At 42.4% G+C, this 27,268-nt stretch overlaps 1 protein-coding gene across 1 annotated transcript in view; it reads left to right on the forward strand.

The window, feature by feature from the left end:
- The first annotated feature begins 14,846 nt into the window (after nucleotides 1-14,846).
- Nucleotides 14,847-27,268, forward strand: part of LOC111971218 (desmoplakin-B) — a 59,049-nt gene continuing 46,627 nt past the window's right edge. Inside the window, 10 exon segments of the mRNA XM_070446222.1 lie at nucleotides 14,847-15,317; nucleotides 19,353-19,446; nucleotides 20,739-20,872; nucleotides 21,337-21,487; nucleotides 24,221-24,346; nucleotides 24,607-24,666; nucleotides 24,882-25,049; nucleotides 25,540-25,644; nucleotides 25,866-26,087; nucleotides 26,556-26,711. Coding sequence (XP_070302323.1) covers nucleotides 15,124-15,317; nucleotides 19,353-19,446; nucleotides 20,739-20,872; nucleotides 21,337-21,487; nucleotides 24,221-24,346; nucleotides 24,607-24,666; nucleotides 24,882-25,049; nucleotides 25,540-25,644; nucleotides 25,866-26,087; nucleotides 26,556-26,711 — 1,410 coding nt within the window. The 5' untranslated portion in view covers nucleotides 14,847-15,123.

Genomic DNA, 27,268 nt, shown 5'->3' on the forward strand with positions numbered 1-27,268 from the left:
GCCCATGCCCCATTTCCCACATAAGAATAAAACGAGTTTATGCGAAATACTACAATTAGTGTTTATTGTCGATGAGGGTAGATTAACTGAAGATATTGTGTTGGAAGCTATAATGATTTGTGTCAACTAAAGCGAGCGAAGGGCTCACAATCACAGTCTACCGAGCCCCCCATATAGCTTAGTTGATTATAATATCCATGTCAGAATGTCTGACTCATAAATAGATAATAACGTTTGCATTTCTGGAGATGACAATAGCCTGTCACACAGATGGGTTGCAGCTGCAGCCTACTGTACAATTATCACATTGTCGCATCCGCAAGGTGATGTGTGGATAGTATGACGCCAGAGGGCACCAAATGATCACAAACTAAGGACGAGTGCAATCAGAGATCAGTACATAATAACGAGATACTCATGTCTCCGCCCTAACAATGGGTGTCGTTTTTCTAAAAGTGGGAAGGTAGGCGAAACGTTTAGGTCCAAAATAAGCCGATAGAAACCGAATTGGGCTTATATTTGACATATTTTGGCAAGAGTGAAACCTCTCGCTTCGCCTCTTCCTCTCTGGTGTAATGCATTGCCCAATGTTTGACAGTAGGCAGGTTCCATTGACCCATGTTTAAAGCCAATTTATGCTTGATTGGAAATGTGGTCGCAGGCGCCTATGGAGGGTGTGACGCAATGGCGGAGCCCCTGTCCGCATGCAGAGGCCAAATTGAGCTCCTTTGTAACAATGTTGAGGGCTCCATATTGCGCCGTATAGCTCCACATTGACATGACTAGTAGGAGGAGGCGGGAGGTCCTGTATAAACACAATCTCACTTGACAACTTCCTTCACAACAGCTACAGCTCATATCACCTTAAACGCTGCACGGACAAAAATCGGCAGATATAGTTGAAGACATTTTCTAAAGATCAATGACATTCAACAAGGGTGGATTTTTGTTTTTGTTATAGAGTGAAAAATTACCCTGGCTCATCTAACCAATAGGTGGCGCTATCACCGGTCCTAGGTTGGTAACTGTTCTGTGAGCCATAGAGTTAGTTGAGTATTGGTCTCCATGATAGATAGTGGTGTAAATCAGTTCCTAATAAATGACAAGTAAAGATTAYATCCTGTGYACTCCAATTATATTGTAATGACCTGACTAGATCATAAAGGAACAATTGTCCAGACAGAGGATTGAGTATTAGAAATTAACGGTTTATTAAACCAACTTTACGCAGGCTACTGTTTGGCCGTAACCCACGCCAAATAAGTGAAAGATAACCACAAGCCAACCGTGACCTTCTCTTGTGAAGGCCAGACGTAAGAGAGAGAACAAAGGCTAAACCTGGTCTTAACTTCCAATGCTCCATCCCCCTGCCCAACCCCCCTCCACGCCACTCCGCCAACCGCCAGGATGCCCGGCATCAGAACATTCCAGGCATTCCCGTGATTGGCAGATAGCAGGTTGATTGGCATGTCGGACCCCGCGAACACTGGGTACTAGTAAGTACAACACAACCACCTACTAGCCTAACACATAACACACAGCTGTCTGTGCGGGTCGCTACAATATGTTGGTCTATTCAATATACTACATTTGGCGACGAGACAAAATCGGATGAAATTTTCGGTGAGACTACAGAGTTATGAACGGTGAAACTACCGTGACTGAATATTAGCATGCTAGTTAGCTAGGAAAGGCTAAGCGAGTGAGAGCTATCGACATGGGGAAGCTAGCAAATACTTCGCCTTCTTTTTGGAAGCAGTGACTGGACGACAGAAAGGATGGCAGGCACAGTAGGATTGGTGGCACCATTTGACAACAAGACACAGTTGTGGGAAGAATATTKMGAAGTTCTCAACCATTTTTTTGTTGCAAATGAGATCGCCAACGGCAAAGAAAAGGGCCATTCTACTGAGCTGTGTGGGCGTACAAACCTACACCTTGATGAGGAATTTACTGAGCCYGGCGAAGCCAGGAGAGAAATCATTTGAGGACTTGATGAGTCTACTGAATACAAATGTCAATCCTAAACCGGGTGAAATAGTACAAAGGTGGAAATTCAACTCAAGAAATAGGAAACCAGAAGAAAGTGTTATTAAATATGTGGCGGAGCTAAGGAAGCTATCACAGGACTGTAACTATGGAGACACCCTCACAGTGATGTTACGTGACAGATTAGTATGTGGGGTAAATGATGTTAAGATACAGCAGAGCTTTTTAACTGAGGAGATTTTGACATTTGACACAGCGCTAAGGAAAGTGCAGGCCACTGAAGCAGCCGACAAGAACATGAAGGATTTTAGCTGCCTGAGCGAAGGGGGGGCGACCGGCGACAGGGACAGTTTACAAAATGGATGAGCGCCTGAAGAAGCAGCAGGAGGGAAAATGCTACAGATGTGGTGAACGCAACCATTGGACAAATTAGTGCAGGTTCAAGGGAGAAAAGTGTCACAACTGGGGTAAGATGGGGCACATAAAGAGGGCCTGCAGAATTGCAGTCGCAGACAAAACGAGCACGCAGGCTCATAAAACGACTCAAGGGGAGGGGGGAGACATTCGAAAGGGGCAAATTTCATACAGGAAGAGGAAGAGTGTCGTGAGGATGTGTTTACTGTTCACAATATGGACACTACCATTACTACGGTACCTCTGCTTTGACAGTATTTAACTGTACAGGGATGTGAAGTGAAATATGAGATAGATACTGTCTGTAGAGTAACAATAATGTCACAGTCAGAGTATGCTAGGCTAGGCAAGAAAGCAAAGGTTCCAGAGCTAGGTACATGTTTTATCAGTCTGAAAACATATACCGGACAGAAAGTGGACATTGTAGGATCAGCTAATGTGAAAGTTGAATACAAATGAATAGTCAAAGAGCTACCAGTTGTAGTTGTAGTGGGGTCAGGACCAAACCTGCTGGGGCGAGGGTGGATCACCATGTTGGATGTGGACTRGCATACCATGAATAAGATGCATGACAGCAAAGATGCTCTACAGGAAGTATTAAAGAAAAATGAGGAAGTGTTCAAGGATGAGTTGGGCACGTTGAAAGGATTCACAGCAAAGATACATGTATCAAGTGATGCCACACCCCGTTTCTTCAAACCAAGGTCAGCAGCGTTTGCAATGAAAMCTAAGATAGAGGCTGAGTTAGATCGTTGCCAAGACAACAAAATCATGGAACCAGTGAAGTGTGTGGTGACTATAAAGTAACGGTAAACAGAGTGTCATCACTAGAACAGTACCCCATTCCTAAAATGAAGGACATGCTCATGTCCTTAGCTGGAGGAGAACAATTCAGCAAACCAGACATGAGTCATGCTTACCAGCAGACTGTGCTAGATGAMGATTCAAAGAAATATGTGACAGTGAACACGCACAAGGGACTGTTCACCTATGCCAGGTTACCCTTCGGCGTCAGCTCCAGTCCCACTATCTTCCAGCGCACTATGGAGGAGATTCTACAGTGTGCAGTGAATCTTGATGATATTCTCCTGACAGGAAGAAATGATCAGGGCCATATCTGAACACTGGACAGAGTGTTACAGCAACTGGAGGAGGCTGGGCTACGCTTGAAACGGAGTAAGTGCAGCTTCATGGAGAAGGAAGTGACATTCCTAGGACACAGGGTGGACGCTACTGGACGGCATCCAGTGCCAGAGAAAGCAAAGGCGGTGCAGGACGCACCAATGCCAACCACAGTCACAGAACTGAAATCGTATCTGGGCCTATTAAACTACTATAAGAGTTTCCTACCGAATCTGTCCACACTATTGGCTCCTATGCACAAGCTGCTGAGGAAGGACGAGCCATTGTGTTGGGGATCAGAACAACAAAAGGCCTTCAAACTGTCAAAAGAACTGTAGAGGTCGAGCAGAGTGTTAGTGCATTATGATGAAGGAAAAGAACTGATACTTTCCTGTGATGCCTCGCCCTACGGGGTAGGGGCGGTGTTGTCTCATCGCATGCCAGATGGGGGAGAGAAGCCAATAGGGTTTGTATCACACACTCTCTCACCTGCAGAGAATAACTATTCACAACTTGATACGGAGGGGTGAGCTATCATATTTGGGGTGCAGAAGTTTCATAAGTATCTATATGGKAGAAAGTTTGAAATCTGTACAGACCATAAGCAGTGCCACAGATGGCTTCTCCTAGAATAATGAGATGAGCAGCAACACTACGAGCATATGAGTATGTTTTTACTTACAGAGCAGGCAAGGACAATGGTATTGCAGATGCTCTCAGCTGCCTCCCTSTCCCAGAGTGTCCAAGCAGTCTGCCACCGGAGGAACGAGTGCTGATGTTGGACCAGGAGAACAGCCCACTGATGACCTCCCAGCAAATCCAGAGCTGGACAGCGAAAGATCCAGTCCTGTCGAGGATCTGTGAGTACACACTGAGGAGGTGGCCAGATCACAATGTGGGACCTGAGTTTGCATCATACCAACAGAGACAGCACGAGCTCAGTGTCCAGGACGGCAGGACGACATCCATGGGAGTGGCCCAGTAAGCCCTGGAGAAGGCTACACATAGACTATGCACGTCCTTTCATGGGGAAGATGTTTTTGGTGATTGTAGACGCTCACTCAAAATGGCTGGGTGTATATCCAGTGAGCTCAGCTACACCTGCTGCTACCGTGGAGTGCCTCAGGAACAGTTTCAGTATTCATGGCATTCCAGAGATGATTGTTTCAGACAACGCTTAGTGTTTTGTGTGTGAGAACAGTAAGGAGTTCATGGCAAAGATTGGAATCACCCGTCACTGCGGTACCACACCATCCTGCGCCAAATGGCTTGGCAGAGAGAGCCATTCAGACGATCAAAGAGCTAATGAAAAACAGTGCAGGCGACTCGTGGGGGACAAAACTGAGAAACTGTTTAGCTATCGTGTCACGCCACAGTCAACCACGGACTTTCACCGGCTGAGATGATGATGGGGAGGAAGTTGAGGTGCACGTTAGACTTGATACATCCAGACCTAAAGAGTAAGGTGCAGGCTAAGCAAGCAGGACAGAAAACTTACCATGACAAACATGCAAAAGCTCACAGTTTTGTAGTTGGAGACTCAGTGTATACCAAGCAGAGGTGGGACCAAGTCATTGTTTTACAAGTCACAAGTAAGTCTCAAGTCTTAGCACTCAAGTCCCAAGTCATGTCCCAAGTCAAGACAGGCAAGTCCGAGTCAAGTCTCAAGTCAAGACCAACAAGTCTCAAGTCAAGTCTCAAGTCCTAAACTTTGAGTTTTGAGTCCTAAAAAAGTCATAATGTGTTCTTCACCAAATGTAATACCATTTCATATTTTTAACCAGAGTAAAAGTTAGTATAAAAAAAATAGTATTTAAAAAATATATTTATTACTTTCCAAATAAACGGAAAATATTTCCACGGAAATACTTGGGTAGCCATAAGACAGCCCCCCCCCCCCCCCCCCCCCCCCCATAGTGATCAACTATGGCTCGCAATCGGGCGATGTAGGCTTGTACACAATCTCCCAACCTTCACACACACACACACTGTGTGTGTGGTTACACTAGGCTAACATATGTCAATGGCTTTAGGAACAGCAGTAACATCAGGCAGGATTTAGGCTACCAACTGCCTAGCCAGTTGTAGCTCAATCTTGGGTGCAATGATCACATTCCCGCACTGACTGACTGTGTGGAGGCTCATTAATTTAACGTTACGTTAGCCAACATGCTACACTAGCAAAGTTATGAATAGCCAGTGACAGRCAACAGAGATGAGGACAGCAGACAGGAACAGGACTACGCAGAGCCAGTGACGTGCAGCACAGAGCTCAGTCCAGCAAGCGAGGAGTTACCACAGGACACAGGTACTCCACGGCCACCAACGGACAATGCACTTGTTAAGGAAAACAACAAAGGTTCACCTAGAGGGGAATTGTGATGCTCTCAAAGAGTTAGGAAACCTCCAGCTCATTTTGGAGAGTTTGGAAAGTAAAGGAGATATTTGTTTCTCATTGACTAGAATGCGCCCTTATCTCCTTTAGGAAGTAAGGTAGTCTACCCTTGCTTCCAATAAACAAAAGTGAAATGACAATGCAAACATTGAATCAGTTATTCAGTTGATATAAGAAACACACTTTAAGGTTATGTTATTGATGCTAAGTGAAGAGATTACTTACCAGTTACAGTTATGAGACCAGTTACAGTTATGAGAATGGTTACTGTTATTGTTTGTGGAATACTCATACAGTGGGTGTTACATCTGAAAATGTTAATTAAACTAACCAAGAGTTAGTTCAGATTTATGGAGGGAGGAGTGTTATAGAGTGATAAATGATTCTGGCTCATCTAACCAATAGGCTGCGCTATCACCGGTCCTAGGTTGGTAACCGTTCTGTGAGCCATAGAGATACTGTAGTTAGTTGAGTACTGTTCTCCATGATAGATAGTGGTGTAAATCAGTTCCTAGTAAATTACATGTAAAGATTGCATCCTGTGTCCTCCAATTATATGTTTGTCTATTGAAGATATGACAGTTTTGTCCAACTTTCTTTATTGCGACAAATGATGATGGAAACTGTTTTTTGAAATTGTGAAATAATTTTGAAGGTACACGGGGTACATGATGTTATCAACTATAAAGCTCCACTCCAAATTTTATTCTAAATGCCTAATTCCTGCAAAATCCATTTATTCAACAATAAAAAAAATATGTTTCTTTGCAGAACAAGGATTGTTTTAACTTTCAAGAATACCCGAATTGTTTCACACTGAAATTTGAAGTTTCAACATCAAATTGTTTCAGATCATCTAGGCCTGCTTGAGTGCAAGTTTCACCATGGCACGGACCATTGCGATACGTAGGCACATGAGAATTATTAGAATATGGCAAATATTTGGCAATTCTTGCATTCTATCCATGTTGGCTTTTGCAGGATACCTGATGCATTGGTTTTGAGAAATAAGTTAATGATGTGGTTGTTACTGACAAGATGCACATGGCTGAGCTCTTTAATCACCACTTCATTAAGTCAGGATTCCCATTTGACTCAACTATGCCTCCTTGCCCGTTCAACATTTCCTCATCTCCCACCCCTTCTAATGCAACTATCCCCGATGCTTCCTTCTTTTTCCCCTGCTTCAAAGTTTCTCCCTTCAGGCAGTCACTGAGTCCGAGGTGCTAAAGGAGCTCCTGAAACTTTATCCCAAAAACTATCTGGGTCAGATGGTTTAGACCCTTTCTTCTTTAAGGTTGCTGCCCCTATCATCGCCAAGCCTACCTCCAACCTTTTGAACCTGTCTCTCCTTTCTGGGGAGGTTCCCATTGCTTGGAAGGCAGCCACAGTTCATCCTTTATTTAAAGGGGGAGATCAAGCTGATCCTAACAGATAGGCCTATTTCTATTTTGCCTTGTTTATCAAAGTGTTGGAAAAACTTGTCAATACTCAACTGAATGGCTTTCTTGATGTCTATAATATTCTCTCTGGTATGCAATCTGGTTTCCGCTCAAGTTATGTGTTAAGAGGTCTGTGTGTAGCTTGTGTAGCTTGTGTAGAGGAGTCAGGCGCAGGACATCAGATATGAGCAAATGTACATAATTTACTCAAAATAGGCAAATACAATACAATAAAGCAAGCCTACAATAACAGACCGTCTAACATACAAACAATCACTCACAAAAAAACATGGGGGAACAGAGGGTTAAATAATGAACAAGTAATTGGGGAAGTGAAACCAGGTGTGTAAAACAAAGACAAAACCAAAAAAAGTGGATCGGCGATGGCTAGAAGGCCGGTGATGTCGACCGCCGAACGCCGCCCGAACCAGGAGAGGGATCGACTTCGGCGGATGTCGTGACATTATGGATGTGTCACTGCAACCTTAAATGTCCTCAATGATGTCACCATTGCCCTTGATTCTAAGCAATGTTGTGCTGCTATTTGTATTGACTTGGCCAAAGCTTTTGATACGGTAGACCATTCCATTCTTGTGTGCCGGTTAACCTCTCTAGGGTATGTGGGACGGTAGCGTCTCACCTCGTCAACAGCCAGTGAAACTGCAGGGCGCCAAATTCAAAACAACAGAAATCCTATAATTAAAATTCCTCAAACATACAAGTTTTAAAAAAGATTTTAAAGATACAGTTGTTGTAAATCCAGCCACAGTGTCCGATTTCAAAAAGGCTTTACGATGAAAGCACACCAAACGATTATGTTAGGTCAGAGCCAAGTCACAGAAAAACGCAGCCATTTTTCCATATAGATAAAATGAATCACTAACCTTTGATGATCTTCATCAGATGACACTCATAGGACTTCATGTTACACAATACATGTATGTTTTGTTCGGTAAAGTTCATATTTATATAAAAAAATCTGAGTTTACGGGCCTCCTGGGTCTAGGGCACTGCATCGCAGCGCTAGCTGCGCCACCAGATACTCTGGGTTCGCGCCCAGGCTCTGTCGCAGCCGGCCGCGACTGGGAGGTCCGTGGGACGACGCACAATTGGCCTAGCGTCGTCCGGGTTAGGGAGGGTTTGGCCGGTAGGGATATCCTTGTCTCATCGCGCTCCAGCGACTCCTGTGGCGGGCCGGGCGCAGTGCGCGCTAACCAAGGGGGCCAGGTGCACGGTGTTTCCTCCGACACATTGGTGCGGCTGGCTTCCGGGTTGGAGGCGCGCTGTGTTAAGAAGCAGTGCGGCTTGGTTGGGTTGTGCTTCGGAGGATGCCTGGCTTTTGACCTTCGTCTCTCCCGAGCCTGTACGGGAGTTGTAGCGATGAGACAAGATAGTAATTACTAGCGATTGGATACCACGAAAATTGGGGAGAAAAGGGGGTAAAATATATATATATTTTTTTTAATMAAAAAAAAATCTGAGTTTACATTGGCGCGTTATGTTCAGTAGTTCCAAAACATCCGGTGATTTTGCAGAGAGTCAGATCAATTTAGAGAAATACTCATAATAAACATTGCTAAAAGATACAACTGTAATGCATGGAATTTTAGATCCACTTCTCCTTAATGCAACCGCTTTGTCAGATTTTAAAAAACTTTACGGAAAAAGCACACCATGCAATAATCTGAGTACGGCGCTCAGACGACAAATCAAGCCAAGCAGATATCCGCCATGTTGGAGTCAACAGAAGCCAGAAATAGCATTATAAATATTCATTTACCTTTGATGATCTTCATCAGAATGCACTCCCAGGAATCCCAGTTCCACAATAAATGTTTGTTTTGTTCGATGAAGTCCATCATTTATGTCCAAATAACTCCTTTTTGTTAGCGTGTTTAGCCCAGTAATCAAAATTCATGACGCGCGATCACTAGGTGCAGACGAAAAGTCAAAAAGTTCCGTTACAGTCCGTAGAAACATGTCAAACGATGTATAGAATCAATCTTTAGGATGTTTTTAACATAAGTCTTCAATAATGTTCCAACAGGAGAATTCCTTTGTCTTCAGAAATGCAATGGAACGCAAGCTAACTCTTTCACGTGAACACGCCTGGTCAGCTCGTGGCTCTYTGGCAGACCTCTGACTCAGTCCCCTCTCATTCGCCCCCACTTCACAGTAGAAGCCCCAAACAAGGTTCTAAAGACTGTTGACATCTAGTGGAAGCTTTAGGAAGTGCAATATGACCCCATTTCCACTGTATCTTGGATAAGCAAAGAGTTGAAAAACTACAAACCTCAGATTACCCTATTCCTGGTTGGATTTTTTCTCAGGTTTTTGCCTGCCATATGAGTTCTGTTATACTCACATACATCATTCAAACAGTTTTAGAAACATCAGAGTGTTTCTATCCAAATCTACTAATAATATGCATATCCTAGCATCTGGGCCTGAGTAGCAGGCAGTTTACTCTGGGCACGCTTTTCATCCGGACGTGAAAATACTGCCCCCTACCCCAAAGAAGTTAAGGAGTATTGGTGTCTCGAGGGGTCTTTGGCCTGGTTTGCTAACTACCTCTCTCAAAGAGTGCAGTGTATAAAGTCAGAACATCTGCTGTCTCAGCCACTGCCTGGCACCAAGGGAGTACCCCAAGGCTCGATCCTAGGCCCCACGCTCTTCTCAATTTACATCAACATCATAGCTCAGTCAGTAGGAAGCTCTCTCATCCATTTATATGCAGATGATACAGTCTTATACTCAGCTGGCCCCTCCCCAGATCACTGCACTCTATACTCCTCTGTAAACTGGTCATCTCTGTATACCCATCGCAAGACCCACTGGTTGATGCTTATTTATAAAACCCTCTTAGGCCTCAYTGCCCCCTATCTGAGATATCTACTGCAGCCCTCATCCTCCACATACAACACCCGTTCTGCCAGTCACATTCTGTTAAAGGTCCCCAAAGCACACCTTCCTGGGTCGCTCGTCTTTTCAGTTCACTGCAGCTAGCGACTGGAACGAGCTGCAACAAACACTCAAATTGGACAGTTTTATCTCAATGTCTTAATTCAAAGACTCAATCATGGACACTTACTGACAGTTGTGGCTGCTTTGCATGATGTATTGTTGTCTCTACCTTCTTGCCCTTTGTGCTGTTGTCGGTACATTTTTGTAAGGGTATGCCATACCTGTCAGGTGGATGGATTATCTTGGGAAAGGAGAAATGCCCACTAACAGGGTTCTGCTTTTGTGTGTATGGAAAATTGGTCTCAAACACTGAGCGGAAGCATTCATATATAAAATATCTCATCTAGTATAGGCATAAATGTAGCTGAAACTAGCCTCCTTCTGGCTTCAAAATACATTTTCAACAATTTACAAAAAAATTAAAGCTGAAGTTGGGATTTTGTTTTAGGAATAAGGTCTGTTTTTCTTCTCTACCGTCATAAGAGCGAGATGAATAAAACCACTGATCTAGGAGGATGAGAACAGCGAGAGAGAGTCAGTTCACTCTGGCAGAGCGGCGAGCCTCTGTGACACAAAGACATTCAAGAATTCAAGCCAATTACCTTCACTTTGTTGTATGCATTTCTTGTATTCATAATGGAGGATTGACTGTGCTGCATTGGAAAGACAAGAACACTGATGTGTCACAATATGTTCCATCACACTGATCTCTTTACTTGTTTTCAATCGTGGTAGAATGAAGACCAGCCATGGAATGTCAGTTTGGCAGAATGTATGTGTCAGCGTGTTTGTCTGTGTATGTGTGTGTGTGTGTGTGTGTGTGTGTGTGTGTGTGTGTTCATTTGTGCACACAAACGCAGGGACGTGTTTTAGTTTGTTTTTAAATTCGCCAACAGGCATGTAGATGGGTTAGCTGACAACGTCACAAAAATTATGCACATGCTTCAATGGGGCAGATGTCCGTGTGTTGTTGTTATTCTGGATGGCCAGATAGCCAGCAATAATGACAAGAAACTGCCACGTGGGGAATCATAAGTGGCTCGTTTCAGCTAGTTTTATATTGTTCTTGATACAGTACCATGTCTTGTTTGAGCTTTTGGCTGATTTCATGTTAATGCTAATATGGCTAAAATTCGCTGGCTAGCTAACCAAACTGTAACGATGTATTTGAGACAACAAGTGCTCATTRTCCAAATGTATTTATGTTTTCAATAAACATTGGAGATGAAATATAGTTTATATGTAGTCAACAATCTAAGCCAACCCCGTCTGTTTTACCCCATAGTTGCACACGTGTTGGTTTTGTTGCTAAACAACCAACCCTTTCTATGGCCTAGTGATTATAAGGCCGGTACTGAATTGGTCTTCTATATGAAAAAACTCCAAGAACCAAGTTAAAGCTTACATGAATCAATCCACCCACACTGCTGCTATTAAAAGTTTGACACTTCTGGAGATGGAAGGAAGGATTCGGGTTGATAAAGAAAGGGTGGTTTATGCATATGTTGCTCTGCATTTCCATGACAACAAGCATAGGGGTCATAACCCCGGTCTCCAACTTGGTGCAATAGGCCTACCTCACACACATAGGAGCAACATTCTGCAGTTACATGTTTGAGCTAATGTGAGACACACAGTCTTGCAATAAATGAATTATGCACACACACTGTACCCTGACAGTCAATCATCATAAACACTCACTTATGCAAGCAAGCACACACGCACGCTCTCATGCACACACTCACTCACTCACACACACACACACACACACACAGACACACACCTATACACACACAGAAAGAGCTGTGAGATTCCTCAGAGCCTGCTGAGTTCGTTGGGGTAGAGTCGTTCTGGTCAATATCAAGTACAGAGGCCAAGGCTGTTCAGTCTGTGTACAGTGTACAGGATAGGCTACCCCACATAGTAAACAACACATTACTGTAACATTATATTTCGAATTGACAACATTTGAGACCAAGACACATTACTGTTAACGTTTTAGAAGAGCTCATGCCTAGTGGTGAAGATGGAATGTCTTCATATTTTCTTGATATTATCTTTAAAGGGGCATTCAGCAGTTGCTACATCCATTTTTGGACTTGTAAATTAATGATAATTACCCATTGATTCTTGAAGAATACAACATATAAATGCCTAATGAACTTAGTTCAACTGTCTTACTCCATCAAATCAAAGTTTATTTTCCACGTGCGCCGAATACAACAGTGAAATGCTTACTTACAGGCTCTAACCAATAGTGCAAAACAGGTATTAGGTGAACAATAGGTAGGTAACGAAATAAAAACAACAGTAAAAATACAGTGAAAAACAGTAGCGAGAATATATACAGTAGCGAGGCTATAAAAGTAGCGAGGCTACATACAGACACCAGACACCATCAGAACCCAAAATATAAGCTTGTTTTACTCCAACACTTTGTAAACAAAGAAAATGTAAACAAACACTATAAAGCCTTTAAAACATGGTTAAAACTATCGTTTTGATATCATGGATGGCCAGTCCTTGCATCCATAGCTTTGTCTATGAATCTGCGAGAGTTTACATTTCTCCAGCCGCATCCCTCAGCTTTGTACTGAACCAGGGGCAGGGAAACGCCTTGTTATTGTTTCTACTGCTGAGTGCCGCTTTAAAGATACTGTAAGATGATAAGATGGAAATAGCTATAACTCATTCTTTATTGTGCTGATTAAAATCAGTAAGATTGACTTTCAGGTTCTCTCTACCAGTGACAGAGTGCTGTCAAACTTGTTTTTCCTGTGGACAACACCCATTGTCTTGGATGAGGGATCTGCATATTGTTAGTGTCTAGGCATGTGTTACAGTGATAAAAGTATTTACCAAACTAGGTAACACTTTACTTGACACCCAGTGCCTTAACACATTATGACATGTTCATAACCATGTCATAATATGTCATAACAGCTGACATAACGTGTCATAACCTGTCATAACACTGTCGTGACCCATATATTTACACCTGTTGTGACATATATTCCGTTACTTTATGGCTGGTTATGACCTACATGAGTTTGAGTTCATTTTTTYCCCTGCCAAGAAGTTCCCTTTCGTTTAAAAGTTTGTTTCTCACATCCTTTGTCATAAAGTGTATTTTCTACAAGTTATTTAAACTATGATGAAAACAAATGACTGTAAAGAATTCATTACAACTACAACACTGTCATGAAGCATTATGACCATCCTGTGTCACTTTACTTGAACTAAGAAAATACACTTTATGACACTATCAAGAAGCATTATGACCATCAAAATCATATATGCCAGATAGGCCTATTATGTACCCTTATATCAGTCCTCAGTCAAAAAGAGGGTGTCTTGTCCTGCTCCTGAAATCTGCTCCTGCATTCATCCCAGTCACCAGCAACAGAGCATTGGGGTAGGTGCATGTCTGACATCAATGTGTGCACAATTACAAGGACAATTMATAATATATATATATATTTTTAAACATAAACATACTGTTGACATGTWGGCTATGGTGTAATGGAATGTTTTGCCTTGTGTGGTAGGTTTTGTGCGTTTTGACACTCTTATGTAGGTGTCATAACCAGCTTAAATAACTACCGTAGTAGGTTTTGTGGGTTTTAACACTCTTATGTAGGTGTCATAACCAGCCATAAAATAACGCAATATATGTCACACAGTTCTAAATATGTGTCATGACAGTGTTATGACTATATTATAACAGGTTATGACAAGTTATGTCAGTTGTTACGACATAGTTATATCTGTGTCATAACATGTTATGATGCTGGGTATCAAGTAAAGTGTTACCAAAAACTATTATTATGAAAACTGTTCTGAATGAGGTTGCAATGAATGTTGTAATGAATATCTCATTAGAGATGAACTGTCACAATTGTCTGCAACATACATAACTGTTTTTTAAAGATTACCAATATTGGATCGCCTTCGATATGTTTATTAGCCAGGGGGCCTTTCCTTTTCTGATAGTCTCTTACTCCATTAATTTCATCAATAGTGATCTGTTGGAAAGAAACAGTAAACATTTCAGTGTCAAGACTTCTTCAGTTTGACCTTCAACAACAGACTGAAACACTGAGAGATAATTAGCCTACCCTCCCACAGAAAACACAGGCACGTACGCACACACACACACACACACACACACACACACACACACACGTTTTGTTCTTCTATCCTCGTGGGGACATTCAAAATCGTATTTCCCTAATCCCTAAACCTAACCCTTACCCTAACCCTAATTCTAACCCTAACCCATAAACTTAAAATATCCTTTGTCCTCATGGTCCCCACGAGGTAGATTTTTCCTTGTTTTTACTATCCTTGTGGGGACTTTGGGGGATTTTAGGTTCCCACAAGGAAAGAAGAACCAAACCAAACACACACACCACTTCTCCACCTAGGCTACGAAACGTACATATCATACTAAATGGAGTACGACAGATTTACGTTTACTATGATACATCTACCCCTGAGTACAGGTTGAGATAGAGGAGGGCTGGGGACGTGGAAAGAAAAAAACTCTAAATTAAAATATTTTTCTAGGCAAGTAGGTTGATGAAAGGTGTGGTCTGTTTTGTTTTGCCAAAAACGATACTTTTCCGTGTTGCAGATCAAGTCGGTGCAGCCTAGGGACGCTGCTCCGCAGACAGGTGCAGGAGGGCTCACCAACCGCTTCACACAGTCCCCTCTGACAGCTTTTGCAGCCAGGATTACAAACTCTTCGTCCACCATTTTTCTCCAGCGGAGTTTTATAACTTTTTGGATCCAGAGATGAGTCTATACGGGTCCCAGAGGGGGTTTCATGTCAGCCGCAGTATCGGGTCCAGGCCCGACATGAGCGTCGGAACTGGACAATATGCCCAGACCGAAGTGCACGGTGGTAATAGATACGGACAGGAGTACATGGACGATAATAATTACAGCTCCTCAAATACTTCCATGCGAGGTGGTGGAGGAGAACAGGGGTAAGACATTTTTTTTTCTTCAAAAGGCCCCTATTCTGCTGTAGGGTACTGTGTCACACAATTGCGTTCACTTGCCCGTATACATTTTAACTAGGCTACAACTCCATTGCCACTGAAGATAAATACAATGCACTATATAACCGTGTCATCTAACACATTATTTCAATCTAGTTCATTCTTTTTTTATGTCAAGGTCTTGGTTTTGTCGGGGGGATAATTATAGGCCTATGTGTCGTTGTCGTGTATATATAGCCTAGGCTATGGCAGGGGCGAATATTATCTATCTGTGAGTGCCGACCCAGTTAATAATTTATTAGGCATCATTGAGAGGTCTTTGTTTCCAAGAATACCGACCTGCTGTCTTAAACCTTGTGACAACCCCCCCCCCCCCCCCCACAGGCAAAATCCTGGAAGAAAACTTGGTTGTCTGCTTTCCAACAGACAGTGGGAGACAAATTCACATTTTAGCAGGGCAATAACCTTAAACTCAAGGCCAAATAAACACTGAATGTTCCTGAGTGGCCTAGTTACAGTTTTGACTTAAATCGGCTTAAATCTATGGCAAGATCTGAAAATGTCCTGTCTAGCAATGATAAACTATCAACTTGACAGAGCTTGAAGAATTTAAAAAAGAACGAAGTGCAAATATTGTACAATCCAGGTGGGCAAAGCTCTTAGAGACTTACCAGGAAGACTCACAGCTGTAATCGCTGCAAGGTGATTCTAACATGTATTGACTCGGGGGTGTGAATACTTACAGTACCAGTCAAAAGTTTGGACACCTACTCATTCCAGGGTTTTTCTTTATTTTCACTATTTTCTACATTGTAGAATAATAGTGAAGAAGTCAAAACTATGAAATAAAAACTATGGAATCATGTAGTAACCAAAAAAGTTTAATATATTTTATATTTGAGATTCTTCAAAGAAGCCACCCTTTGCCCTGATGACAGCTTTGCACACTCTTGGCATTCTCTTAACCAGCTTCATGAGGTAGTCACCTGGAATGCATTTAAATGAACATGTGTGCCTTGTAAAATGTACATTTCTGGAATTTCTATCCTTTTTAATGTGTTTGAGCCAATCAGTTGTGTTGTGACAAGGTAGGGGTGTTATACAGCAGATAGCCCTATTTGGTAAAAGACCAAGTCCATATTATGGCAAGAACAGCTCAAATAAGCAAAGAGCTACAACAGTCCATCATTACACTAAGACATGAGGGTCAGTCAATACAGACATTTCAAAAACGTTGAATGTTTCTTCAAGTGCGGTCGCAAAAACCATCAAGCACTATGATGAAACTGGCTCTCATGAGGACCGCCACAGGAAAGGAAGGCCCAGAGTTACCTCTGCTGCAGAGGATAAGTTCATTAGAGTTACCAGCCTCAGAATATTGCAGCCCAAATAAATGCTTCACAGAGTTCAAGTAACAGACACATCTCAACATCAACTGTTCAGAGGAGACTGCGTGAATCAGGCCTTCATGGTCGAATTGCTGCAAAGAAACCTCTACTAAAGGACACCAATAAGAAGAAGAGACTTGTTTTGGCCAAGATACACGCGCAATGGACATTAGACCCGGTGGAAATCTGTCCTTTGGTTTGATGAGTCCAAATTAGAGATTTTTGGTTCCAACCACCATGTCTTTGTGAGATGCAGAGTAGGGTTCCCACCGTGAAGCATGGAGGAGGAGATGTGATTGTGTGGCGGTGCTTTGCTGGTAACACTGTCGGTGATGTATTTAGAATTCAAGGCACACTTAAGAAGCATGGCTACCACAACATTTTGCAGCGATACGCCATCCCATCTAGTTTGGGCTTAGTGGGACTATCATTTGTTTTTCAACAGGACAATGACCCAACGCACCTCCAACGCACCTCCTTACCAAGAAGGAGAGTGATGGAGTGATGCATCAGATGACCTGGCCTCCACAATCACCTGACCACCCAATTGAGATGGTTTGGGAAGAGTTGGACCGCAGAGTGAAGGAAAAGCAGCCAACAAGTGCTCAGCATGTGGGAACTCCTTCAAGACTGTTGGAAATGCATTCCAGGTGAAGCTGGTTGGGAGAATGTGAGCAGTGTCCAAAGCTGTCATCAAGGCAATGGGTGGCTGCTTTAAAGAATCTCAAATATAAAACATATTTTGATTTGTTCAACTCTTTTTTGGTTACWAATTGATTCCATATGTGTTATTTCATAATTGTGATGTCTTAGTAAAAACACAGAAAACCCCTTGAACGAGTAGGTGTGTCCAAACTTTTGACTGCTACTGTATGTAAATTAGATACCTCTGTACTTCATTTTGAATAAATGAGCAAACATTTCTAAAAACATGTTTTCACTTTGTCATTTTGGGGCACTGTGTGAACGATGGGTGAGACAAAAATACATTTATTCAATTTTTTTATGCAGGCTGTAACACAACAAAATGTGGTCTGTATCTCTTGACAAGGTCACTTGGGTTGGATTAAGGATATTACAATAATGTTTAGTGCCACATGCTCTTATATAAGCATGTACAAAGACTTCAGAACKGGTAGCTGACATGCTCAAACTTGAATTAACATAACCAAAGAGCACTTCAACTGCTACAACACTTCCACTCACATGTGGCCAAAAACAATGAATTGAAAGCCACATCCACACCAAGCCACGGCTCCAATATAATTTCCCCGGTGTGCCTTTTCGAGTGAATTGTTGAGTTACCGCCCATGACTGTATTTGTTAGTGACAGAGACATGCTTGTTGAATTCATACATTTTCAGTCCTATGGACTGATTTTTCGCCCATGAAAGAAATATACATGTCATATAATGTTAGAACTAATGCATAAATATTGCATGTCAAATTGGCCAACAAGCTAATAACAGGTTAGGTCAATATGGCTAGTTAATGGGCTATGATCATAAACAGCATGCAGTGACTTGCTGTATAACTCTAATGACAGAGCTAAATGTGGAATAATCGGTTATGTGTTTCTGACTATGCTCTTCAAGAGGTGATGATATTAAAACCAAGTAGTTGTCAATGGTTTTAGTGGACCTGGGGGTCGTCTCCTTGCTCCCCCAGCAGCCAAATTGAACCCTCTGCATCGTATTGTGACGTTTAATTGATATCAACCTATACAATTCTATAGAGTCTACAGTATGGAGGTCAGGGTTACAGTTGAATATGTTTGTGATTACACAGGCAGCCCAATTCGGATATTTTTTTCACACTAATTGGTCTTTTTGACAATCACATCAGCTCTTTTCACATCAGATCTTTTTCAGAGTTGATCTGATTGGTCAAAAGACCAATTACTGGGGGGAAAAAATATCAGAATTGGGCTCCCTGTGTAAATGCAGCCTCTGTGTTGTTGTGTTGCAAATGGCACAGGGAAAATGTGACAGTTCTCTTGACTCACATTTCCCCTTTGTCTATCCCTGCACTCATGCTCAATTCAACTAGGGCATAGCGGAATCATCCTCGGATAACTAAAGACTAGCTAATTGCTACACTAAGATAATAACTCATTACAGTAAACCGTTGGGATCATTGATGTACAATAGCAGAACGTGTAATTGATGATGGGGATATTGATGATGGTGCTGATTACAAAGTTGTTGTTTGATGATGATCATGATAATGATGTTTATATTATCGATGATGTTGACATATATACTGATAACAATAATGATAATCATGAAACTACTTTAAATGCCAAGTTAAAAGTAACAGTTCACAAAGTTTTTGTTTTAAAAACACTTAGAAACTCAAGGCAGGGCAGGGGAACGCAACAGAAACGGCGATATTTGATATGCGTCTACCTCTGACTTAAACTGCTCCAGGCGAACCCCTGTTCCATGCAGGTCCTAAGCCTCAGGTAGCCTATAGCGCAACGCAACCACGCAACTTGTTTGCAAAATATTCTTCGATAGATTTTGGTGGAAGCCTGTTGAATGTGAACTCTGCATGGACTGGTACCCTAACATTGACCGGTTGGATTACGGTAAGATGTTGATTATAACCCTCCCCTCCATGTCTCCTACAGACATTTCCCCTTCAGTGGCCTCCACCAGAAGGCCTACATCCTGCAGGGCCAGTGTCAGGACTACCTGGGGAACGCAGAACACTACCTACAGGCTGTAAGTCACTACCCACCGTAGATATATAACAACAGTGTTCTATTTAATTCTGTGCTACCTACAGTCTGTGAGTCACTTCATGTCCTGTCTGCTTTGAGATACTGGCTTTGGTCATGATGTTAGTCTAAGTACAGTCGGTCTCATGTCTGGCAATAGTACATGTAATCAGACACTCTTTCACTAAGACATGTACTGCACCTGTAGACTGAGGTATGAAAGCTGAGATTACGATACCAATCGTGCAACCAAGCCCCCCTGACTTGCTTTAGTGGAACTGTGGTGTGTTAGTACAAGTAGGCCTATGCATTTAATCAGCAGAGGAACATGACTGTTAGGTTTCTTAAAGGGATACTGCGAGATTTTCAACTGAGGCATTTACCTGGTTACCCAGAATCAGATGAACTCAAGGATGTCATTTGCATGTCTCTACATGCACTATGAAAGAAGTTACAGGTTGTTTTGTGAGCTAAAGTTAACCGGAGTTAGCAAAATGACTGGAAGTCTACCAGTACAGCGAGTATGACTAAAGTCTCGCACTATCCCTTTAAATGTCAGGTCTATTATATTATAATAATGAGATGATCCATAACAGGTCATTAGACTGGACACACTCACTCTGATGATGAGTCTTCACAACTGTGTGTCTGTGGTTGGATGAGGCATTTGTGAAATATGCTCTGTCAGGTGTGACTCCGCCCTTCCGCTTCATGTGCGCAAAAGATCTTAAAACAGCTTTTTAAATACTTTCAGCCTGTCAAGCCACGTCTTATCAGAATCATGTCAGATTCTATTTCTCATCTGTCTCTGCCATATTTGGCATGTTCAGCATGTTCGTACAGACATTGTCGACTCAGCATGTGTGTGCGTTTTGGTCGCGCATGAAGTGAAAATAAGAAGTGCATCTCAGCGTGTGTCTGGACACACAGTCCGCAGTAAACCCAGGGATTATCTTTAAACACACACCAACAATTTAAAAAAACCCAGGGAAAGTGTTCATTTGGCCGTGACCTGTCACAGAATGTACTCTTTTAACTATTAAAGTACACTACTGTGCCATCAGTCAGTTAGCCTACAGATAGACGCTATCTGGACAGAAAGATTATGCATTGCGTCCTCATAATCTATACATCATGGTCCTATCTTTAACTGAGTCTTGAACTGAAGGATTTACCTGACTGAATATAGTCTACCGTATTCTCGTTTGAGAAACCCAGAACGGCAAGTTGAGCCTAGACCGAACGTAACGTACAAAGCCATAATGTGTGTCTGACATTTCCCCGTGTGTCCTGCAGGGCGGCGATTCTGGGCACGGCACAGTGGAGGCAGATCACTACAAGGCCATGGCCAGAGAGACCATAGAGCAGCTGAAGGCATGTGCTCTGGACCTCAGACAGATGGGACAACCGTATGACAGCGTGGTCCGAAGGTTAGACACATTCTATGAGACGACCGCCACTACCGCATACAGATAAACCAATATCCATTCTCCTTGTTCCTCTCTCTATTCCCCCTTGTTCCTCTCTCTATTCCCCCTTGTTCCTCTCTCTATTCCCCCTTGTTCCTCTCTCTATTCCCCCTTGTTCCTCTCTCTATTCCCCGTTCCCTCTCACTGTTCGAGGTCAGATACGCCAACAGATGACTAATATTGCTCAGCACGATATACCTTTCCTTTACTTCTTTTTCTTTCCCTTTTTTCTCTACACTGTTAGGGTTACGCAGGTGTTCATGTGTTTCTTTTATTATTTACGTCATCTTATTCTACCAGGTAAGTTGACTGAGGACAAATGATATTTTACAGCAACGGCTTGGGGAAGAGTTTCAGGAAAAGTTTAACATTGACATTCGCTACCGCTCCCCCTTCTCTCCCCGCTCCCCCTCCCCYCTCCATAGTGTGGAGATGTGTAGGGACCAGTTGACGGGGGTCCACATGGCCATAAAAGGAACCATGCAGAGGCGGAGCTGGGGGAGCAGAGGGAGTAGCGCTTGGGAGGAAGCTGGGTGGAGCTTCAACGAGGCCATGGCCTGGATTGGACACCAGAAGGTAAGGAGAACCACACCCGACAGGACAGATGTATAATGCCCGTGTAGGAAGGCATATGCTACAGGATTGCATAATATTATTGCTACCACCTGTTCCCCTTCAGATGAACTGCATGCAGTCATATGTGTAATGCCAGTGCAGGAAAGCATACATATGAGTTACATAGGATTGCACAACGTCAATGTTGTATACCTGCAACCTGCCAGGAAGATGTAATATATTTATTTTTAACATTTTTCAATACTCTATATGGACATTAACATATTACATATTGCACTTACCGGTAGATATATTTTTTAGTGTGAGCCAAAAATTGTTCTGACAATGTGTTGCAAAATACCCCCAGTTCATATAGTATTAAAGTCATCATTGTGAAACACTTGACCGTTTGAAACTTTTGGGAATTTTCTCCATTCCCCCACACATACAGTGGCAAGAAAAAGTATGTGAACCCTTTGGAATTACCTGGACTTCTGCATAAATTGGTCATAGAATTTCTGATCGTCATTTATGTCACAACAATAGACAAACACATTCTGCTTAAACTAATAACACACAAACAATTATACCTTTCCATGTCTTTATTGAACACACCGTGTAAACATTCACAGTGCAGGGTGGGAAAAGTATGTGAACCCTTGGATTTAATAACTGGGTGACCGTCCTTTGGCAGCAATAACCTCAACCAAATGTTTTCTGTAGTTGCGGATCAGACCTGCACAACGGTCAGGAGGAATTTCTGACCATTGCTCTTTAAAAAACTGTTTCAGTTCAGCAATATTCTTGGGATGTCTGGTGTGGACTGCTCTCTTGAGGTCTAGCCACAGCATCTCAATCGGGCTGAGGTCAGGACTCTGACTGGGCCACTCCAGAAGGCGTATTTTCTTCTGTTGAAGCCATTCTGTTGTTGATTTACTTCTGTGTTTTAGGTCGTTGTCCTGTTGCATCACCCAACTTCTGTTTAAATGATGTAGTCAACATAGACAAGAAAAATACAATAATTTGTGCGTTATTAGTTTAAGCCGACTGTGTTTGTCTATTGTTGTGACTTAGATGAAGATCAGATCTACTTTTATGACCAATTTATTGCAGATAATTCCAAAGGGTTCACATACTTTTTCTTACCACTGTACATTAACCGGTTAGTCCTGAAGGGCAGGTGTGTGTCTGAGAGGTCAGTGCAGATAACACACAGACACTCAAACTTCATTTAGAATTCACCTGAAATGGCACACACACAATCACACGCAGTACTGTAATTGTCTTAACGTAACCTTAACCCTCCCACTGCAACATACAGTTATCACCACCACAGGTGATGTACGTGATCCTTGCTATTGAACACCTTCCACTGCCAGCTTTTTGCAAACTGGAGAACGAACAGAGAGGATAGTGCAGGTTATGTTGGAGGTTATGCCTGCTTTGACACTTGCACACACATGCAGAAGACACGCTCGAGGCTAGACGTAGTGTATGTTAAGCATCGTACCAAGTTGAATACTGTGTACACACACACACACACATGGGAGCCTTCTCCCTATGGTTGAGCTCTGTGTGAGTATGTGTTGTGGTTGAGGGTCGTTATTGTGATGGTTAAGTGTTGTGTGTGTGTGTTGGTGTGTGTGTGTGTTGTGTGTGTGTGTTGTGTGTGTGTGTGTTGTGTGTGTGTGTGTGTGTGTGTGTGTGTGTGATTGTGTGTGTGTGTGTGTGTGTGTGGTGTGTGTAGGGTGTATTTGTGTTATGGTTAAGGTGTGTGTGTGGTGTGTGTGTGTGTGTGTGTGTGTGTGTGTGTGTGTGTGTGTGTGTGTGTGTGTGTGTGTGTGTGTGTGTGTGGTGTTGTGTTGTGTTGTGTGTTGTGTGAAGATGTGTATTGTTATGTTAAGGTGTTGTTTGTGTTGAATTACAATGTATTTGACATGTAGTTATAATGTATTTGATGTAGTTTTAAGTATTTACATGTATTATAATGTATTGACATGTATGTATAATGTATTTGACATGTAGTTTATAATGTATTTGAATGTAGTTATAATGTATATTGAGTGTATTATAATGTATTTGAATAGTATAAGTATTTGACATGTAGTGTAAGGTATTCTATATAATGTATTTGAGATGTATTAATGTATTACATGTAGTATCGTATCTGACATGTAGTTATAATTGAATTTGAGGTGTAGGTATAATGCATTTGAAGATGTATATAACGTATTGACATGTAGTTATAATGTAATCTTAGGTGTATGTTAATAATGTATTTGACCATGTAGTTATAATGTATTTGACATGTATTTATAAAGTATTTGACATATGTTTAGTATATAATGTATTGACATGTAGTTATAATGTATTTGACATGTAGTTATAATGTATTGTTTAGTATGAGTATAATGTATTGATGTAGTATAATGTATTTGAAGTAGTTAAATGTATTTGAGATTAGTGTATTAACGTATTTGACATGTAGTTATAACGTATTTGACATGTAGTTATATGTTATTACATGTTTAATGATCACATGTAGTAAATGTATTCTACATGTTCATTTATAATGTATTTGACATGTAGTTATATGTATATTGCATGTAGTTATAATGTATTTGACATGTATTATAACGTATTTGACATTTATTATTAACGATTTGACATGTAGTTTATAACGTATTTCACATGTAGTTTATAATGTATTTGAGATGTAGTTATAATGTGGATCGTAATGTGTTCTGTATCCAGGATCTGATAGAGACCTCTCAGTGGGGAGATACTCTGCAGACATTGAGTCAGCAGCTGATCAGCCACAGCAAGTTCCACAGCCCGATACAAGAAGCCCCGAGGTGAGACCAAGGCCAAGGTTGAACTGTGGGTACGAAACACCACACACACACACACACACACCACACACACCACACACACACACACACACACCACACCACACACACACACACACACACACACACACACACACACACACACACACACACATACACCTGTCACAAACACAGACACAGTTACTTTCACACTGTCTCTCATACACATTCTATTTCTGGGAGTGTGTTTGTGTGTGATTGTGACTGAGTGTGTGTGATTCTCTCTCAGTGTTTGTGTGTTCTTCCCTACAGATTAAGAAAGGAGACAAGGCCAACCAGTATGCTCTGGATCAGGAATGGGACACGCTGCAGGTGACAGAGGCTCTGGGGAAAACACACATACACACCCCTGCATTACTGTATAATACATTTGTTGTACCATTATATTATCTTTCTTTAGGTTTGTGTTGTACTGAACATCTTTGTTTTCATTTGTCTGTCTATGTTAGTCATGCCACAATTGATTTGTGACTTTATTGATTGTACCTAACGATTCATGAGTCTCACCATGTTTTTCACTCTGTCAGAAAATGTCTCATGGTCGTAGCAACCAGCTGAGGGAGATGCAGCAGATCATTGAGGCGATCAGTAGACAGATCATGTGGGTGAACGTGAGAGAGGAGGAGGAGCTGGTGTTTGACTGGGGGGACAAGAACATCGACCTCTACATCCCCAAGAAGCAGGAGAGCTACTCGGTAAGGACTGGGTCAAGGGTTAAAGGTCAAGGGTCAGAGGGGGAAGTGTCACAGTGGGAGGGCGGAGAGGCTAATTGATGATTCCCATAGAGGCCATACAGGCTGCTTGCATCCCAAATGGAACCCTATTCCCTATATAGTGCACTACTTTTGACCAGGGCTCTGCACTAATGTATGGAATAGGGTGACATTTGGGACGCAAACTAGCTGTAATTGTTCCTGTTCATTGATAATGTTTGGTAGTCTCTAGTCCCATGACTGGCACGTCTAGTGTATTGTGTGTCTGTATATCATTATGTGTTGTTAATCTGTTTTGCATTATGTACCCTAGGGAAGTATAATGCCAATTGCCAAACCTCTGAGACTTGTGCAATGAAACCACATATCATTCTTCCAGTCCCAATGGTTCCCCAGGGCCTAACAGTAACTCTACCTCTCCAGTTCTGCTCTAACTGTGTTGTTGGTAAACTGTGTTGTTTTTCTCTGTCAGAAACTGATGAGTGCCCTGGAGGAGAAGGATAAGGACCTGAATAAACTGAAGCAGAAAGTGGACAGCCTTCTGAAGAACCCCCACCCTGCCTCTGAGAAGATCGAGGTTAGGAGATGTCTGTCGAGAAGAATATCTATTTGATTATTTGGATCGCCATTAGCTGTTCCAGTCGCAAGAGCTACTCTTCCTGGGGCCCGTGATATCTAGCCATGTCTAGCTATCTAATTTGCTGTGATGGTTATTTTGATATGAGTTCTCATCTTCCGTTCCATCCCCCTTTTATTCGTTCTTTAATCCCTCTATCCTTCTTTTTTGATTTCTTCCAGGCCTACATGGACACTCTGCAGACCCAGTGGAGCTGGCTCCTCCAGATCACCAAGTGTATCCATGTCCACCTGAAGGAGAACGCTGCCTACAGCGAGTTCTTCAAGGAGGCCAATGAGATGTACAATAAGCTGCAGAAGGCGCATGAGAACATCCGTAAGAAGTTCACCAGCGACAGAAACATGCCCCTTGAAAACTTGCTGGAACTACTCAAAGGCCTGGAGGTAAGACATGTACATCTTTGAAGGTACCACAGATATAATGTACAAGGTTATATCTCAAACACCCAATTTCGCATATAGTGCACTACTTTTGACTGTACACTCTTGAGAAAAAGGGTTCGAAAAGGGTTCTTTGGCTGTCCCCATAAGATAGCCATTTTTGGTTCCAGGTAGAACAATTTTTGGGTTCCCTCTGTAGAAAGGGTTCTACATGGAATCCAAAGGGGTTCTTCCTGGAACAAAGGGTTCTACATGCAACCAAAAACGGTTCTTCAAAGAGTTCTCCAATTGGGACAGCTAAAGAACCCTTTAAGGTTCTAAATATCACATATTTCTTCTAAGAGTGTAGTCACTCTGGTGAACAACTAGTTCACTACGTGTGGAATAGGAAGTCATTTGTGAAGATAGAATACAATTGCTCCCCCTTTCCTCTGATAGGGATATTGACCTCTGACCCTTAACCTCCAACAGAAAGAGAAGGAGCGAATCATGGAGAATAAGAGCCAGGTACATCACCTAGTCAACAAGTCCAAGAGCATCGTGAGGCTCAGACCACGTAACCCTGAAGAGGAGAAGAGCAGTTGTCCTGTTATGGTACAGGCCCTGTGTGACTTCAAACAAGACCAGGTCCGAGATGAATGTACACACAAGCTCTCTCTCTCTCTCTCTCTCTCTCTCTCTCTCTCTCTCTCTCTCTCTCTCTCTCTCTCTCTCTCTCTTACGGACCGTAGATGTGCCATTTCAACTTTCTCTCTCATTTCGCTCTAGCTCAATCTTCTCTTTCTCTCTTCTCTCTCTCTCTCTCTCTCTCTCTCTCTCTTCTCTCTCTCCTTACTCTCTGCTACTGCAGCACACACCACACTCCTGTCTAATCATCATGTGCATGTCTCCTCTATAGAAGGTGATATTCTAAAGAGCAACGAGGGCATACTGAAAGACAACTCCCAGCGCCAGATAAGTGGACAGGTGACAGGACAGGAGGACTGGACATGCTGGTGCCCTCCTGTCGTGTTGCTTGGTGCACCACCCAACTCCCTTGGCATCAACCTGGCCAACAGAGTTAACGTACAAGCATACTGCTACGAACCACAACGACGGCTGCACGCATGCACGCACGCATCAGCACCACAGCACAACACACATCACATACCCCACAAATCGCCACATGCACACACACAATATAC

The sequence above is a fragment of the Salvelinus sp. IW2-2015 genome, linkage group LG13 (assembly GCF_002910315.2).
Source record: "Salvelinus sp. IW2-2015 linkage group LG13, ASM291031v2, whole genome shotgun sequence".
In the NCBI taxonomy this organism is placed as follows: domain Eukaryota; kingdom Metazoa; phylum Chordata; class Actinopteri; order Salmoniformes; family Salmonidae; genus Salvelinus; species Salvelinus sp. IW2-2015.